This window comes from Gorilla gorilla, chromosome 2 (genome assembly GCF_029281585.2).
Source record: "Gorilla gorilla gorilla isolate KB3781 chromosome 2, NHGRI_mGorGor1-v2.1_pri, whole genome shotgun sequence".
NCBI lineage: Eukaryota > Metazoa > Chordata > Mammalia > Primates > Hominidae > Gorilla > Gorilla gorilla.
Window position 1 is genome coordinate 183,198,774 of NC_086017.1, and position 17,523 is coordinate 183,216,296.

At 40.1% G+C, this 17,523-nt stretch overlaps 1 protein-coding gene across 8 annotated transcripts in view; it reads left to right on the forward strand.

The window, feature by feature from the left end:
* Nucleotides 1–17,523, forward strand: part of FNDC3B (fibronectin type III domain containing 3B) — a 361,054-nt gene that overhangs the window by 76,132 nt on the left and 267,399 nt on the right. For all 8 annotated transcript variants that reach the window (XM_031009318.3, XM_063704357.1, XM_055381469.2 and 5 more), the window contains one exon: nt 17,403–17,478. In XM_031009318.3, the coding sequence (XP_030865178.1) occupies nt 17,403–17,478 (76 nt within the window). The remainder of the gene's footprint in view (nt 1–17,402; nt 17,479–17,523) is intronic.

Here is a 17,523-nt window from a genome sequence, read left to right on the forward strand (position 1 = left end):
TTATTTGAAGTCACATTAAGTTTGAAACCTTGGCTTGTCATTTTACGCAGGTAGCAGGAAAAGGGCAAGAGTGAAAAGGATGATTATTTTCTTAAAAAGAAAAGTCATCCTCATTACGAATGAAGCTTTTAAAAGCATTATCAACTAAAAATAAATAACAAGAAACAATGTGAACAGAAGCAGCTTACACAGTTTTCCTTATTTAACAGCTTTACTGAGGTATAATTCACATGTCATACCATTCACCCACTGAAAGTATACAATCATTGGAATCTAGTATATTCACAGAATTGTACAACCTTAACTACAATTAATTTTAGAACATTTTTATCACTCTAAAAAGAACCCTAGAGGGATCACTCCCTATTTCCTGTTTCTCTCTCCCTTCCCCCATCCTAGGTAACCACTAATTCACTTATTTTCTGTCTCTGTAGGTAGATATTGCCTATTCTGGAATTTCATATCAATAAAATTACGTAACATTTGGTCTTTTGTGTCTGGCATCTTTCACCCAACATCTTTTTTTTTTTTTTTTTTGAGATGGAGTCTCGCTCTGTTGCCCAGGCTGGAGTGCAATGGCATGATCTCTGCTCACTGCAACCTCCACCTTCCGGGTTCAAGCAATTCTCCTGCCTCAGCCTCCCAAATAGCTGGGATTACAGGCATGTGCCACCACGCCTGGCTAATTTTTGTATTTTTAGTAGAGATGGCATTTCACCATGTTGGCCAGGATGGTCTTGAACTCCTGACTTCAAGTGATCTGCCCGCCTTGGCCTCCCAGAGTGCTGGGATTACATGTGTGAGCCACCACGCCCGGTTCACTCAACACATTTCTAAGGTTCATTCATATTGCAGCATGTGTCAGTACTGTATTCCTTTTTTATTGCCAAATATTTTACTGCATGGATCTACCACATTTTATTAATCCACTCATGATCTGATAGACATCTGAGTTATTTTCACTTTTTGGCTGTTATGAATAATGCTGCTATGCACAGATTCTTGTGTGGACATGTTTTTTATTTCTCTTGTATATATAACCGTATATATAACCAAAAGTGAAATTGAGTAGCTTTATTTTGAAGTATTATTTTCCAAATAAAGTTATCTCTGCTTTGTATCACCATTAATTTCTCCCACCTCTGAATAACTACAGCCTAGCTTAGCTAAATAAAGTTTGCTTCCCTTAATATGCCTAATTGTATACTATTGTTGAGTTATAAAAATCAGGTTTCAACCTGAGTTTTTAATGTGTGGCTATTATAAATGATGATGAATGCCCTTCAATCATCAGAAAATTGATGCCTTTGTTGACATTTTCAGAAGCTTGTGGTATATTAACTTACCTGTGTTTGTTATGGACTTCTGCATTTTAGCGATTTTAAAATGTAGCAGCCAGTTTTGAGCACAAAAGAATAAACATCAGCCCAAATTCTGACTTTTTATTGATTTAATATTTTAATAATTTCTGAAGAATTATAGCAGCTACCAGTTAAACCATTAGATTAAAAACAGAAGTGTCGACATAGGGTGGCAGAGTTTACTGATTTGTTAATTTAACGTGATACTTATAAGGGTATCTGTGACCTGCATGAGAGTAGTGTGCCACTTTATATTATATTCTTAGTGACTTTGCTTAAATATGTATTCACTGAGGGTCAATTTCTAGTGGAACTGGATTGGATTAGATACCTCTTTGACCTGACTAGCATTTAGCATATGGAGGACATCTAGTAAATGATTTGTCGTACTATTCTTCTTCTCTCTCACCTCTTTTAATTCTTCTATTCTTCTAGAATATTGCTGAGTGTTTTTAATGCTTCTTCAGAAAGTAGAACTCCTTAAACATATACAGAAAACTCGCTTCTCCTGCTAGCTCAGGATAATTTATCATCTACTTGCCCTGGAAGGCAGAAGGCAATTGCCTCAATCATGTCCAATTCTCTTGACTTTGCCTATTCCTGTTGATCAGCACTTAGCATGTCATTTCATGGAGAGAGTTTTTTTCCCTCTTTTGTTTCTTCTTTTGAAAGCCCTTGTTTCCTCTAGACAGAATATGTAACCAGAGTTTTTTCCTGGAGTGTTCTTTTGAATACACATTTCCAGACAGTATGTTCAACATATTAAAGCTTTCCACCCTCAGATGGTGCTCATGATCAGCATGTCTTTTCCATCAAATGTGCCCCTCCTCCTAATCCAGTGACCTTTTCTGTTCTGGTTGATATCTTCTTAACTTTCTCCTTGACGGCTTCCATCTTGCATTCAGTAGTTCAAATCTTGTCACCTCACAGGTTTACTCCTTAAATATACTGATAGCCACGGTGTCGGGGGACCCGTGAAGAGTTTTGCTTACATAACAGAGTTTGTCTACTCCTCAGAAATCCCAACAGAAAGGAAGTTTTGTAATCAGTATATTGTAGAAAAATGAATAAACAACAGTTGAGAAGATTACCCAGGAGAAAGAAGGATATTCAGATGAGAATGGGAGTGACAGTTAAAAAAGAGGCTGCAGCTATTATTGCTAAATAACATTATAGAAGAGCTCCTTTTGTGGCAGAATCCTGTTATGGGCTGGGACTTGAGCTAGAAAGTAGAAAGAGGCTGGTCATATGTTGGGTATGGAAAACCAAGTATGGGGAAGCTCAGTCTTGGATCACATTCTTCAGCATCAAGATGCGTGAGAAATGCACAACCTGTGCAAATACTTAAATAAAATTATTATTGCTGACTGCCATTCATGCTTCCTCTACCACTCAAATTTATAAAGCCCTCTGGAGTCAAGATACCGTCAGCCTCTCTCCTTTGAAATTTGGGGTGGAAAAGAATGAGAGGATAGGCTGGCGCGGTGGCTCAGGCCTGTAATCCCAGCACTTTGGGAGGCCGAGGCGGGCGGATCACGAGGTCAGGAGATCAAGACCATCCTGGCTAACACGGTGAAACCCCGTCTCTACTAAAAATACAAAACAATTAGCCAGGCGTGGTGGCGGGCGCCTGTAGTCCCAGCTACTTGGGAGGCTGAGACAGGAGAATGGCGTGAACCTGGGAGGAGGAGCTTGCAGTGAGCCGACATTGAAGCACTGCACTCCAGCCTGGGTGACACAGTGAGACTCTGTCTCAAAAAAAAAAAAAAAAAAAAAAAGAGGATAGGATTTATGACTAAATTTAGGAGTGATTGAATAATAGATTTGTTCATTTTAATAAGTATTTATCAAATGTCTTGTATGCTGGCAGTGTATTAGGTGCTGGTGACAGAAAGATGAATAAGGCACTGTTCTTGCCCTAAAGGAATGAGCAGTCTAGTTGAGGAGCAAAATGTGGCCTACCAAAAAAAAAAAAAAAAAAAGGCTGTATTTACACATACATTAAATCACAGGAGAGTGCTTGGATTGCAGAGTGTCACAGTGCGTGGGAGTTCAGAGGAGGAATTGAGGATTGGGATAAGTGGGCAGGAAAACAGACCAGGCTAGGAAAAGTATCTGTGGGGAGGCTGAGCCTGGGTCAGATCAGATCTAAGATGAAGTGAAGGCTAGAACTATCCAGACTTTGTACATCAAGTAATCCGTTTCTGTTTTATTAAAGGAGAATACATTATAGGGATTACATATGCAATGGAGAGCTATTAGGGGCACTACAAACAAACCTTATCTGCATAGTCGGTGATCTCTTTGCTTGAACTTCTGCTATTTAGTGTCTTTGTTAGTGAATGTATTTGTCCTCTGATTCTCCAGTCCGAAGGTCCACCCGTCCGCTTGATGCCTGTTGCTCAGAATTACTGACTCCACAGTGGGGCAGATCACAAGCACCCCCCCAACCAGATCCACTTTTCCAGCTGCGGAGGCAGCAACCCTTGCTTTGAGGGCCTCCTTTTAACTATAAAAAAAAAGGTGTGATTTTATCCAGATCTGTGGTCTGACTTTTCAGACCTCTCTGAGTTAGTTTTGCCAATTTTGCTCACTACAAAAGCTTCCAAAAAGGCATAGCCTATGCAGAATCTCAGTCTTATAAAGGAAAATGTTGATGCCATGTTATCAGAGGGTGTTGTTATATGTGGCACCCCCAATAATTAGAACATAGGACATATAATTATGGCAGCTCTGAGCTGTCTGGGTTGAGAGACACTTCAGAATTTAATTAGCCAAAGGCAATAATAATAAGATATAAGATGTAGTCAGTATCCTTCAAATGCTAGAAATTGAGCTGCCTTTAAAACAGGAAGGATTAAGGTAAAATACTGGCATGGTAGCATTGCACTGCAGAATAATGGCAATTTTAAAATCTAAGGTGATTTTAACATTATGATTGTTTTCAAATTATTGCAATTTTTGGCTATCTGATTTCCTTGTTAACTCAGGGTGGGTAGGGACTGTCTCTCTCTTGTTCATGCTGTGCCTGGCATCTGAAGTAACATTGAGTAAATCTTTTTGAATGGATGAAGGATGAAAGCAATGAACAGATTTAATTCATCTATATCAGGGCTTGAAAAGTAGCTTATTGCCTTTGTCATACAGGCATGGGGGGTGTGTGTGTGTGTTGTTTTTGTTTTTGTTTTTTTACCTTTAGTTTAAAAGAAAAATATTTCAGTACCAATATTAAAAATGGGAAGATTTATATAAAACTCTGGATTTTTCTGTTTAATTGGAAAAACCAGAAGACGTACGCCTGTAATCCCAGCACTTTTGGGAGGCCGAGGCGGGTGGATCACCTGAGGTCTAGAGTTCAAGACCAGCCTGACCAACACGGTGAAACCCCGTCTCTACTAAATTGCTGGGCGTGATGCTGCATGCCTGTAGTCCCAGCTACTCAGGAGGCTGAGGCAGGAGAATCGCTTGAACCCAGGAGGCGGAGGTTGCAGTGAGCCGAGATTGCGCCATTGCACTCCAGCCTGGGCAACAAGAGCAAAACTCTGTCTCAAAAAAAAAAAAAAAAAAAAAAAACCCAGAAGATATGTTAACACTGGGCTGGTCCTTCCTACTTGGCAACAATTGGCACAGAAGTTGCAGCCATTTGCTGTTGATGGGGAATGTCCTCTTCAGTGCCTACTCCGTCCACTTCACTTAGTTTCCGAGCCTGCCTGAACTCTCTGGTCATCCCGGTTTGGAATCTGGAAATTGTTAACTTTTTAAACTTTAAATTGCATCTTGTGCTCATGCATATCATATTTTAAATACAGAAAAATGATTAAAATTTTTTCAGGCATGTGCATTGTGTATCAAACTGATAATGTGTTTTAAAATCTTTTAGTTATCTACTTGCCCCATGACTTGTAAAATGAATTAGGCTGGGCGCTGGTTCATGTAGCCTTGTAGAAGGATTTCAGCCTTACCTCTTACATGTTAGGAGCCATGTGGGTTTTTTTTGTTTTGTTTTGTTTTGTTTTTTGGCTTTTAGTTTTTAGGATTTGAGGCCCCCCAATAAGTGCCGCATGGAACATTTACTAAAGCATAGAAAGGCCAAGAGAAACAATCCTATTCCTTAGTTTTACTGTTTACAGTCTAGTTAGGAGACATTAAACACAGATGCAAGGTAAAAGCAGTCCAAGCGCAGAGATGCAAATACTTGTGTTTATATTCTTTTTTACAGTTTCCAAGAATTGAGTCTTTAAGTATTTATTGAAAGAGTTTTTTTTAAGGGTAAACTTTTCCTGGTATTACCTAGATGAGGAATTTTTATTTAAAGCATTTATGTATGTATGTATGTAAGTATTTAAGACAGGGTCTCCTTATGTTGCCCAGGCTGGTCTTGAACTCCTGGGCTCAGAGGATCCTCCTGCCATGGCTTCCCAAAGTGCTGAGATTACAGGTGTGAGCCACTATGCCCGGCCATAAAGCATTTCCATATTAACTTTTAAAGACATAAGATTAAATTGGATAGATTTCTAAACTCTGATTTCTCCTTTTCTTGTTTTGAAAATGTGTATTTGTCATGTTGAATGTGATGTGATAGCTACTGATGTATCTCATAGTACAGTAAAAGTAGTCTATAAACACAGGAAGAAAAGATGAGACACTTCTGCATCCAGAATGTGTTAAGACGAGACACTTCTGCATCCAGAATATGTTTGCACATAATCGTTTTCATGTAGGCAGACTCTTTTCTTTTTTAGTCCAAATGATTGATTTAAACATATGACTATATAAAATATATGCGTTACACTCCAAACATGACAGTAGTAAGCAAGCTGCATAAAATTCGTAACATTAATCTCCAAGTTCCAAATGCAGATACTCATTCTCGTTCTTTTTTTTTCTCTCTCCTGCATTTCCAAATGCCAAAATAAACAGCCTGCCAAGGAGCCAGTTGCTGAAGTGCTGTAGTGTTTTATCTAGGTAATCTTGGATTTAGCTGCCTTTAGATTATATTTGTTCCCTCATTTAAATTGGCATTGGCCAGAACTAGATGCCTCTTAGTCATTTTCTGGTCAGCTTTAATGTTACAATAACTTGAAGCTAGACATGGTGGGTCCCCAGAAGAAACATTATACATGTGCTGCTTTAGTGTTAATGCCTACATTGGTATTTCTTCCCTGCCCTGGGCCTTTTTCCTTAACAGGTGACCATCAGATCAGATCATCTGTTGAGAGGGAATGTGTTTTACCTGAGCAGCAGGTGTGTTCAGCACTTGGATTAACAAGAATAATTTGTCCCTCCCTTCCTGGGTCTTCTCTTTCCTGCCCCTTCCTTGCTCCTTACAGCATAGTAGACAAGCATTTGAATAAAATGGACAGTCTGCATTTAGCAAATTACCCTTCCAAGGGCTTCTGCTTTGCAAATAATTGGGCAGTTAAGTGGAGACAGCAAAGATCCAGAGGTAATTGTGGTCTAGTTTTGGGTGCAGGTTGACTAGAAAGTATATCAGTAAACTTGTTACTAAGGTTCCATTTCTGTTGTTTAAAAAAATGCAAATCAGTTCTTGTTAGCCACACCTTAGATTTGAAGGGACATGGACTTGTGTTATTGACCAATTATGTTACATGACTTTTAGTTTTCAGGAAGGGTCATTAATATGTTTTGTTTTTGAGACTCACTCTGTTCCCCAGGCTGTAGTACAGTGATACAGTCCCAGCTCACTGCAGCCTCAACCTTCTGGGCTCAAGCTATCCTCCCACCTCAGCCTCCTGAGTAGCTGGGACTATAGGCATGCACCAGCATGGCCTGGCTACTTATTTTTAATTTTTGTAGAGACAGTCCCTTTATGTTGCCCAAGCTGGTCTCAAACTCCTGGTTTCAAGCCATCGTCCTGCCTAGACCTCCCAAAATGTGGGATTACACAGGTGTGACCCTCTGTGCCAGGCCTTAACCAAACCTTTTGTTGTTGTTGTTATATTCATGCAATCAGAAGTTGATAGTTTTTTTTTTTTTTTGAGTTGGGGTCTCATCTTGTCACCCAGGCTGGAATACGGTAAAATGTTTTTGTGTTTTCTAAGCAGTAGTTAGAAACATTAATCACTGAGCATGTTACTGTCTCAGAAGTTTCTTTGGTCTTTATATTGGAGTGTTGAGTTGTCATTCAAGTTCAAGGGAGAAGCTATGACATACAGAAGGATGTGCTTTAATTAATGATGTTGTTTGGTAGTTAAATAGGCCACGGTAATGCAGCTAATTTTTAATTTTTGTTTTATATTGCCAGAATGGATCTGTTTAGAACCCATTTAAACTCTTATCACCTTGGCAAAAAGGTCACATGGAAAACATCTATATAGAATGGCTATTTCTTTATAATTTACTTGATGGCTTTAGTTATGACTGAATGTAAAACTATAATATAAAATATTAATATGAATTACAAATGAATGGCATCCATATTTTTCTCTTAGGGTTTGTGATAGGAAATCAGATACTAGGTTTATCTATATGAATAATATCTGTTTGTTTTCAGGACACAGGGAATCAATTGATGGTGGAGTTGGGTGTTAGGAGACATTATCCTTTCATAGATCGGTGTCCACATCCAGCTTACTTCCCACGGTCTCTTGCTTTCTCATTTTTAAAGTGGTTTACTCGGGATGAGAGTGCTCCTACTTTTTATTGACTACTTCTGCACACTTGGAACTTTTTTTTTTCTCTCTAGATGAAGTCTTGCTCTGTCGCCCAGGCTGGAGTGCAATGGCACGATCTCAGCTCACTGCAACCTCTGCCTCCCTGGTTCAAGCAATTCTCCTGCCTGAGCCTCCCAAGTAGCTGGGATTACAGGCACCCACTACCACACCCCGTGAATTTTTAAATTTTCAGTAGAGATGAGGTTTCAACACATTGGCCAGTCTGGTCTTGAAGTCCCAGCCTCAAGTGATCTTCCCGCCTTGGCCTCCCAAAGTGCTGGGATTTCGGGCGTGAGCCACCACGCCTGGGCCAATCTTGGAACTTAAAAGAGCCTCCATTAACAAGGCAGAAAGATAGGTGTCACACCAGGTGTGAATGCTGTCTTTGGAGGGGGACAGTGACTCATTTTCTAACAATTATTCTTAAACCTAGAGGGAAATGTAGGACAAAAGATGCTGTAAGGTTGACTCTTCCAGAGATTTCCATACCTTAGCAATCTAAAAACTGTACGAAAGGTCAGAGTTAGGACTTTGAAAGAATGCTAAGTGTTAATTTTTGGCATTTACCTCAAACTTAAGTGCTACTTTGGAAGCCTGCTGATTACTAGAATGCTTTTAGTCTCAATCCAATCTCAACTTTTACTTGAGTGGTTATCTGTGGACACTAAGTTAAAATTGTTGGAAACAGTGGCTTTTAATGGATATTTTTATCTCTTTCTTCCTGCCGAGGTGGAGGGAAGGATTAGTGACTATTGGGGAGGGCTTACGAGGTGCTGGGGCTGGTGCTGAGCCCTTACACACATTATTTCATCCAGTAATTACACACCCTGTAAGGCGGCAGTCATCTTTATAGACAAAACCCGAGGCGAGAAAGGTTGTGTATTTGCAACTGGCAAATCACAGAGCTGGAATTTGAACCCACTTATCTCCTCTTCCAAAACTCAGATCCTACCTCCTGGGAAAGGTGGAGCTGCCTGGCTTGGACTCACCTCTCTTAGTCTTGTTCAGGTAAACAGCTGGGGAGAGAGATGGGACTTGGTTTTTGCACAGTAGTAAATTGTAAACTTTATAGAGGCCATTCCTCTTCATTATCTTACATGATCTCCACATTAACTCCAGAAGGTGGCAGTGCCTCTGGCTCCCCAGCTTCTGAAAATTGAGGACTAAGCAGCAGGGGTAGTGTCGGAAGGCCTGGAGGTCAGGCTTGTGTTTGCAAAAGGAGCTGGGAGTGAAATCTTCCGAAGCCCCAGTCCGGGTCACAGCAGCGTCTCCCTTTTTTCCTTAGGGAATGGTTCTTTTCTTGAGATTGGCAATAGGAGGGCTGCTCCCTCCCGGGTCAGCAGTTGCTGAGAGATGGTGGTGGCCAGAGAAGGGTAGTAGACGGTAGTAGTACGTAGAGATAGTAGAGGTAGTAGAGGTTCCTCCCCCGTGGGAGTCTCACCCTGGAGTTAGGAGAGGGCCTTTTGCCTACCTTTTCTTCCCAAACCCCATCCTTCATTTCCATTAAAAAATTGCATCACCCTAGATGCAGCTTTGAGACTAAAGAAATTTAAAACCTTGTAAGATTTGAACACATTAGGTGGTTTTTCATTCTGAATTTACAGAGTAATGCCAGAATAAAAGAAACAAAGTTTATCCTTCAAAAGGAAAGAAAATGGCCACTTCGCATCACAGGTATTTCTTAAATCTCTCGCTTCTACTTTTCCTGTTTTCTAAGGGGAATACAGAATTAAGTGTCACGCAGATTTTTACTATGAGCAGTGATACCGTACCGGGTTGCTCATGAGTTCCTCGTTTTCTTTGTTTTAGATTGATGAAGGACTGCTTGGACTTTGACTCTCCTGAAGATGTTAATTATATGTTTCAAAAATCATGTGTTCTGCTAAAAATCACTTATGCATAGCCTTGGAAAAAGAACTGGAGGCAGGGAGTTGCTTCAGGGTGCAGAATATCGTTTTGGAGGCCTTGGGAAATAAATCTTGAGTTAGTTCATTTACCACCAAGACATATTTAGTCACTGTATATAAACAAAAGAAGTCACAGTGTGCCTGGACATTATTTGTCCCAGATGGAGTTTCAACTTGGCTCATTATACTGCACTGATGTCATGGTACATAAACTGGCTCCGAATTCAACGTGCATAGAATCGGCTGTGTGCTTGTATGTGCTGAGGGTGTGCGGGAGGAGGGGCGGGGCTGGCTGGAAAATCTTTGTCACATTTTTCCTTTGCTCTCTGTAGAGGCTAGTGTCAGTCTTGAATTTGGACTTGGTGCAGAATGAGGGAAGAATTGGAATAATCTGTTCATGTGTACAAGTCAGTGTGTGTATGTCCTCAAAGCTGTAGTTCTTCCAAGACCAAGAATCTAAGTGTGCCTGGCTTTCCAACAGTTGCTTAACAAAGCTCTAGTAACTCAAATCTAGAAAGGAAAATCTTAAAAGCATTACATTTTAAAAGAGCATTTTTAGTGTGTTTGCCTTGAAGTCTTAAATCTGGACAGCTTCTTTCAACTTTGTAATGGTCTTAAGTATCCAGCTGTAAAATTCTGTTTTCCTGGATTGTATGGTGGACAACGTCTCAAACTAGTTGCTTAAAAGTATATAAAAAGGTGGCCGAATTTAATTCTTCCTGTGTGCTTTGAGAGGGCAGCTTGTGGGTCAGAAAACTGAGCCGGAGAGGGTCCTTTCCTGGACTTCTGAGCCCTTAATAGGAAATTTCCACATACTGTGGTGTTACTTTATTACTTTTTATTGCTGGCTTTTGTTATGATAATCTTAATTAGAAGCATTTCCAAGTAATTCAAACCATTTTGTAGATGTAAAGGGCTTAGATTTCAGAACTTCTGTGAATGGATTCCTATAGGAGTCACTCTTGTTGCCGGGACACACAGAAGCTGAGCAGACACTGGAATGTGAATGCATTGGGAGGTGAGCCCTTAAGGAGAGCCCAAATGTTTACCAAAGAGAAAATCTGGTCAGAGGTGAGAAGTGGCTGGTTTTAGATTTTATTGAGAGCATGAAACATGGCAGACTTGGTAAAAAATTTTTCTTGAGACTGTAATTTTACTTAACTGAGAGACTTGTTACTGGTAGGAATTTGAAGAAAAAGAAGTTGGGGGTAGAAGGCTCTGCTTCAGGGAGGAACACATATTTCCTAGAAGAGAACTTGTCCTGCCTTTGGGGATGTTCCTTTGACCCAGTTAACTGCATTCTCTTATTTTAGCAGTCTTGTTGAATTATCTCTGTATTGAATTGACATGGTGAAACCACGCCTAGTAGAGGGGAGAAGTGGTGGTGTGGACTAGACGAGTATACATTTTGGTCAGACATGGCTGGATTCCAGTCACTTTGTAGTTTTGTGACCTTGGAAAAGTTGCTTGTCTTCTTCAAGCCTCGGTTTCCCCACTTGTAAAATCTAGTTACTATCTACCTGGCAGATGACAGGGATTCAATAAGTAGTAGCTGTTTCTTAATCATTGTAGAAAAAAACCTGGAAAAAGGAGTTGATAAAGTACCCTGCATCATGCCAAATTAATCTTACAAATACATGTGATATTGAGGATACAGCTTTTTTTAAAACAAAGAACAGCACATTTTTATTTTTAATTTTTATTTATTATTATTTTGAGACAGTCTCACTGTGTTGCCCAGGCTGGAGTGCCGTGGCAACTGCTGCCTCCCGAGTTCAAGCGATTCTCATGCCTCAGCCTCCAGAGTAGCTGAGACTACAGACACCCACCATTACGCCCGGCTAATTTTTGTATTTTTAGTAGAGACGGGGTGTTGGTCAGGCTGGTCTCGAACTCCTGATGTCAAGTGATCCACCTGCCTCAGCTTCCCAAAGTGCTGGGATTATAGGCGTGAGCCACCACACCCGACCGAGGATACAGCTTTTGAACCTTCTATTCTTTGAAGAAAACAGTATTAAAACTTTTGGAGTAGTGGATATTCTTGCTCCTTATTTTGCATAGTAAGAGTCCTAAAGCCCAGGAAAACATATTTGCCATGTATCCTACGGGTTGTATTGAGCAAGGGGAGCTTCACCTACAATGTGTGCCCTTGGACCTTGAGTTCCCAGTGTTTGCTTAGGTCCCCTTGGGGGCTTCCTGTTATTGTGTATTATTTTTCAATCAGCTTTGGATTCAGGCTTCAGGTAGGGCAGTGAGCAAAATGAGGCAATGGATACATTCACATCTTCTTCCAGGATCTTTCTAGTTTACTTGCTTATGTTTTTAATCCTAGGACATTTTCTTTGCATGTGTTATTACCACAAAGATAAATATTTGGCATTCGCACCCCATCGCTTCCCTTTTCCTGATTTGGAGAAAAGAGGGGACTCAAAACACAAATACTGCTTACTTTTCAGTTTTGCCTGAGGCCAGCTGTGGTCTGTGGCACACAGACTGGGGTCTCAAAGGTGTGCGTGGATGAACAGTTTGGGTATGGGGGCCTGGGAAGAGCTTGGAGATTGGGAATCTTGAGGGTGGGGCTGGGGAGTGGGGAGTTGGGAGTATGTGTGACCAGAAAATAGTAGCATGAGGAATAGGCGGTAGTACTCTTCTCATGTAGTCAAAGGTCACTTTTGAAGTTATTAGGTATTCCTGGATAGAATTCTTAGTTGCGTGGAACTCCTCTGCAGCTTTTAGATTGTATCATTTTCCCCCTTAAAGATACCTGTTGGATAATCATAAATGTGGGCTCCAAGGGAGAAGTATTCATTTATACATGAAAACAAGCTACACAAAGTGTGGCCAGTGGAAAAAACTCTAGAAGTGAAATGGGATCTCCTCTCTGGTATGGTTTATATCTTGATTGTCTGAGGGTTGGATTTAACGCTTAAAAATGCTGCAAGTGTAATATTTTGCCTTTGGTCAGTTGGTACTCTTCTCCCAGGAGGAGCTTTTTTTTGGGAGACAGTCTTGCTCTGTTGTCCGGGCTGGAGTGCAGTTGGCACCGTCACGGTTTGCTACAGCCTCAACTTCCTGGGCTCACGCGATCCTCCTGCCTCAACCTCCTGAGTTGCTAGAACTACAGGAACGCACCACCATGTCCGGCTAATTTTTACAATTATTTTTGTAGATATGGAGTCTCACTGTGTTGCCGGGATTGGTCTGGAACTCCTGGTCTCAAGTGATTCTCCCCGTCTCAGCCTCCCAAAGCACTGGAATTACAGGCATGAACCGCTGTACCTGGCCAGAAGCTTTTTTGATGGACTGATCCATTACCCTGATTGCTTATTTGAGTGACTGGTAATTTTTTTATTTGAGGCATAAATTAGACATTTGCCTCCAGGAGTAGTCTTAGATACTATTGGCACCTGGTTAATCAGCCACCCAAGGTTTAAATTGCAAAAGTAGCCTTCCTTTTCCTTTTTTAATGAGTATAAAACAGAGTTAGTTTTAGATTTATACCTGTAAAGGAAAGATATTACACCTTCTTTCAGTTCTCCTGTTAGACAAAGAATTCCCATGATGCTGTGTTTGCTCAATTGTATTAATTGCAACTCTTGTTTTATTGTTTCTCTGGACTTTGGAAGAGTGGTCACTTATTTTTCATTAAACTTTGATAAACTGCCTTCTGTTTATTTCCAGCTTCTTGGTTCATGTAACACTAACGGTTTTGAAACAGATCTGATGAAGCAATAGTAGCTTAGAGGGTGCTCCCATGATTTGATTAGCATGGTTCTTCTTAAGATCTCTGGAGAAAAAAAATATCTAGTTAAAATCTTTGTCTTTTTTTTCTTCCTCTGAAGACATGGTGCAGTATGAATCAGTTTAATGCTGACTTTGGAAAAGTAGGAAATGCTTAGTGAGTAGACAAAAAATGATGTGGTTTGGACAGCGATGTTCTGTTTCGCATTTTATATTAAGGAGGACTTGTAGCAGTTATTATATTTCTGCTTTGTGGCTGGGGAGAGGGAGGGAGGGAGGGGGAGAGAGAGACATTGCCCAACTTGTATGATAGGAAAGGTTAAGTGCCGGGAGTTGGCCAGGTTGTGACTCATGCTCCTTGGGGCTGCGTGATGCAAGACCTTCTGCCGCCGGCTCATTCATGTCTGCTGTCAGGACCGGTCATTGGGCTGGTGTGTGTCAAACTTATTTTTATCTCTGCTTTATTGACAATGAAAACAGCTAGGTGGTCAGCCTCCCTCAGTATAATAAAATGCTTTCTTTTAAAATACCTCAGTGCCAAGATGAATACAGTTTGTTTAAATAATGACTTCTGCTCTACTGAGAAAAATTGATATTGGGACACAGGAGACTTGCCTGGTTTCTGAGGTAACTTGGTAGATTATAATCTGGTTGCTATGGCTACTCAGCAGCAGTGAAAATTACATGAACTAAACATTTGAAGGGAGGTATTTTCGTCGGATGCTTAAAAGCCCGTTACCTATCATCTTTCTCCCTGAAGAAGTGGGATGGGGGTCAGGAATTGAACTCAGTAAGCAGGGGGGGAAGGTATAAGTGGACCTTAGAGGCTGGATGCCTCTGCGTCGTTCTTTGAAGTTTGGCCTGGTGTCAGTGACCACTGAGGAACTGTTACAGACACTTTTTGTGCAATATGATAAGCAGATAACGTGACGACAGTCCGGACATGTCCCAATTCAGAAATCCGTTTTCTTGCCTGGGACTTTCCGTAATACTGGTGAATTGTATTTTCTGAACCGGTATTCAGGGCACATTGTCTGACAATTATGAGCGTGGTAGAAGAGAGTATGTGAATTTGGGATTGTCAGAGAAAATCTAGGACATAGAGTCTTGGCATCTATTGGTTCCCCCGTCCCCCAGCTAATTAATTCCATGGGCATATATTACAGTTCTATCCCTAGAGCTTTAAACACAAAGCAAATGGTTTTTGCTTTATTACAGTGATGCTAGAATTGGTCTAAGGACCTTTAAAAAGACATGGATAATTGTCTGTATTGAAGTGTTATTTTCTTCCATTGTAGTTTTTATATTGTATATTTATGTAAAAATAAATGATTTTCATGTTAAAGAAATGACTTTAAAAGCTCCTTTTCAAGAAAACAAATATTTGGCCGGGCGCAGTGGCTCACGCCTGTAATCCCAGCACTTTGGGAGGCCGAGACGGGCGGATCACCTGAGGTCAGGAGTTCGAGACCAGCCTCAACATGGAGAAACCCCGTCTCTACTACAAAATTAGCCAGGCGTGGTGGTGAGGCCTGTAATCCCAGCTACTGGGGAGGCTGAGGCAGGAGAATTGCTTGAACCTGGGAGGCGGAGGTTGCAGTGAGCCGAGATCACGCCATTGCACTCCATCCTGGGCAACAAGAGCAAAACTCCGTCTCAAAAAAAACCAAATATTTTAATCATTCTAGAGATCTTGAAGGAATTTCCTTTTGAGTTTTTGAAACAGTACAGTGCTTACATTGGTGATAATTTAAATACTGAAAACTCAAAGATTATCTACAGTTATTATATAGGAAAAATTGCCTTGAAATAGCTGTCATAATTCAAGATAATGAGAAGCACCAGGGGTGAAGCTTAGTCTGAGTTTCCCTGAATGATCCTGTTTTTTCCAGGTAATGTATTTTCTGATTTAAAAAAATTTAGTATTCCAGCAGTATCATTTGGATGAATTATTAGAAGAGGCAAAATACATGGATATTAAAGATTGAGTATTTAAAGATGAAATGGTTTTGATTTCAAAAGTTTTACAAAACAGACAAATTATGGTGTATACAGTAAATAAAGTTGACTTTTAAATTGCATCTTATGAAAGCTTAATTTCTAAGCTAAGATAATGATTTGCAATAGTTTTTTTTAAATGTTTTATGACTTTCATTCATTCAGTGAAAGTAGTTATTGAGCACATAACTTATTCTATGCCAGGCATGGGGCTAGATAGCTGGATGTTATCCTTATCATGCCTAGATTAAAGAAGGAAAGGCAGACACTAACATAATTGCTTAGTTAATTGATTGCAGTTTTAAATTCTAGGAAGAAGTAGTAGAGCGGGTTTTTTTGTTTGATTTAGAACACATAGTGGGGGACTTGACCTGTCCTGGGAGTCAAAACACTGTATCACAAGCTGAGAAGGCTGAATAGACGTTGGTTGAGGATGGTGGAAGGTAGGTGGTAAGCTAAGATGAAGGAGTACAGGAAGAGTATCACAGACAGAGGAAACAGTATGCTTGACAGTTTCAAGCCAGGGAGGAACAGGGCTTGTTCCGATAACTGTAGGATGAATGTGACACTGACATCCTGTCAATTTCTAGAAATTATATGGTGATTTTTAAAATAGTGTTAGCCTTGTACATGGTGGTTTTTAACTATAGTTTTTGTAGTGGTGGTTGTTGTTTTTGAGATGGAGTCTTGCTCTGTCACCTAGGCTGGAGTGCAGTGGTGTGATCTAGGCTTGCCACAACTTCCGCCTCCTGGGTTCAAGCCATTTTCCTTTCTCAGCCTTCCAAGTAGCTGGGATTATAGGCACCGGCACCACGCCTGGTTAATTTTTGTATTTTTAGTAGAGACCAGGTTTCACCCAGGTTGGTCTTGAACTCCTGACCTCAAGTGATCCACCTGCCTCAGCCTCCCAAAGTGCTGGGATTACAGGCGTGAGCCACCGTGCCCAGCCTAACTATAGTTTTTTAAGTTTGTATTATGTCTTTTAACTTGTATTTAGATATCAATTAGTGATTTTTTTTCCTTTGATTATCCTTTGATTAGAACTATTAATAAAACTATAAGGCTGTTGACAGAACGTACTTTGCTATTACCACTCATGGTCTAGTCTTGGAAGTTGTCTAATATTAAATATTTATGTTCATATAAGTAAAACATTGACTTTAAACATTTGGGTATTTGGTGGGGCCTATTTATAATATTTATTTAATACTGTTCATTATTGTCTTAAGATCCTGTACGCAGATAATTCTTTTTATAAAAATTTTTCTTGTAAATATTTTTTGTTGTCACACAATAGAATCATATAACCAGATCAGTAATAGACACCTGGGAACAGTATGCAACACTGTTAGGTCAAAACCTCATTGCTAGGTGCTGCTTTCTGTAAGTATGGTTCCTGGTGTTTTTTCTTCTGTAATTGTAGTTTCTAAATCTGTGAAAGCGAAAAAGGAATTGTGCTTTTCAAAGAAAAGTTTTCTTCAAATGGAGTTTTTAAAGTTAGATAGCATCATAAGCAACACAGGAGAATTCACTTAGCTAAATTTGAATGCATGTACTCCTCCTACCCCCACGCCCCCAATTAAGACTTATACTCCAAGTTTTGTGTTTATAAAAGATTTTATGCCACATGCGTCCTGTCTAGTATATAAATTTAGGTTATAACACTTGACAAATCCCAGAGGTTCCAGTATTAAACTGAAATTAATGTGTTGTTTTGGCAGGTTATTCTCGTTCAAGTTAATCCAGGTGAGACTTTCACAATAAGAGCAGAGGATGGAACACTTCAGTGCATTCAAGGTAAGGACATTTTTGGTAAATATTCTAATCAAAGATTTTTTCTTT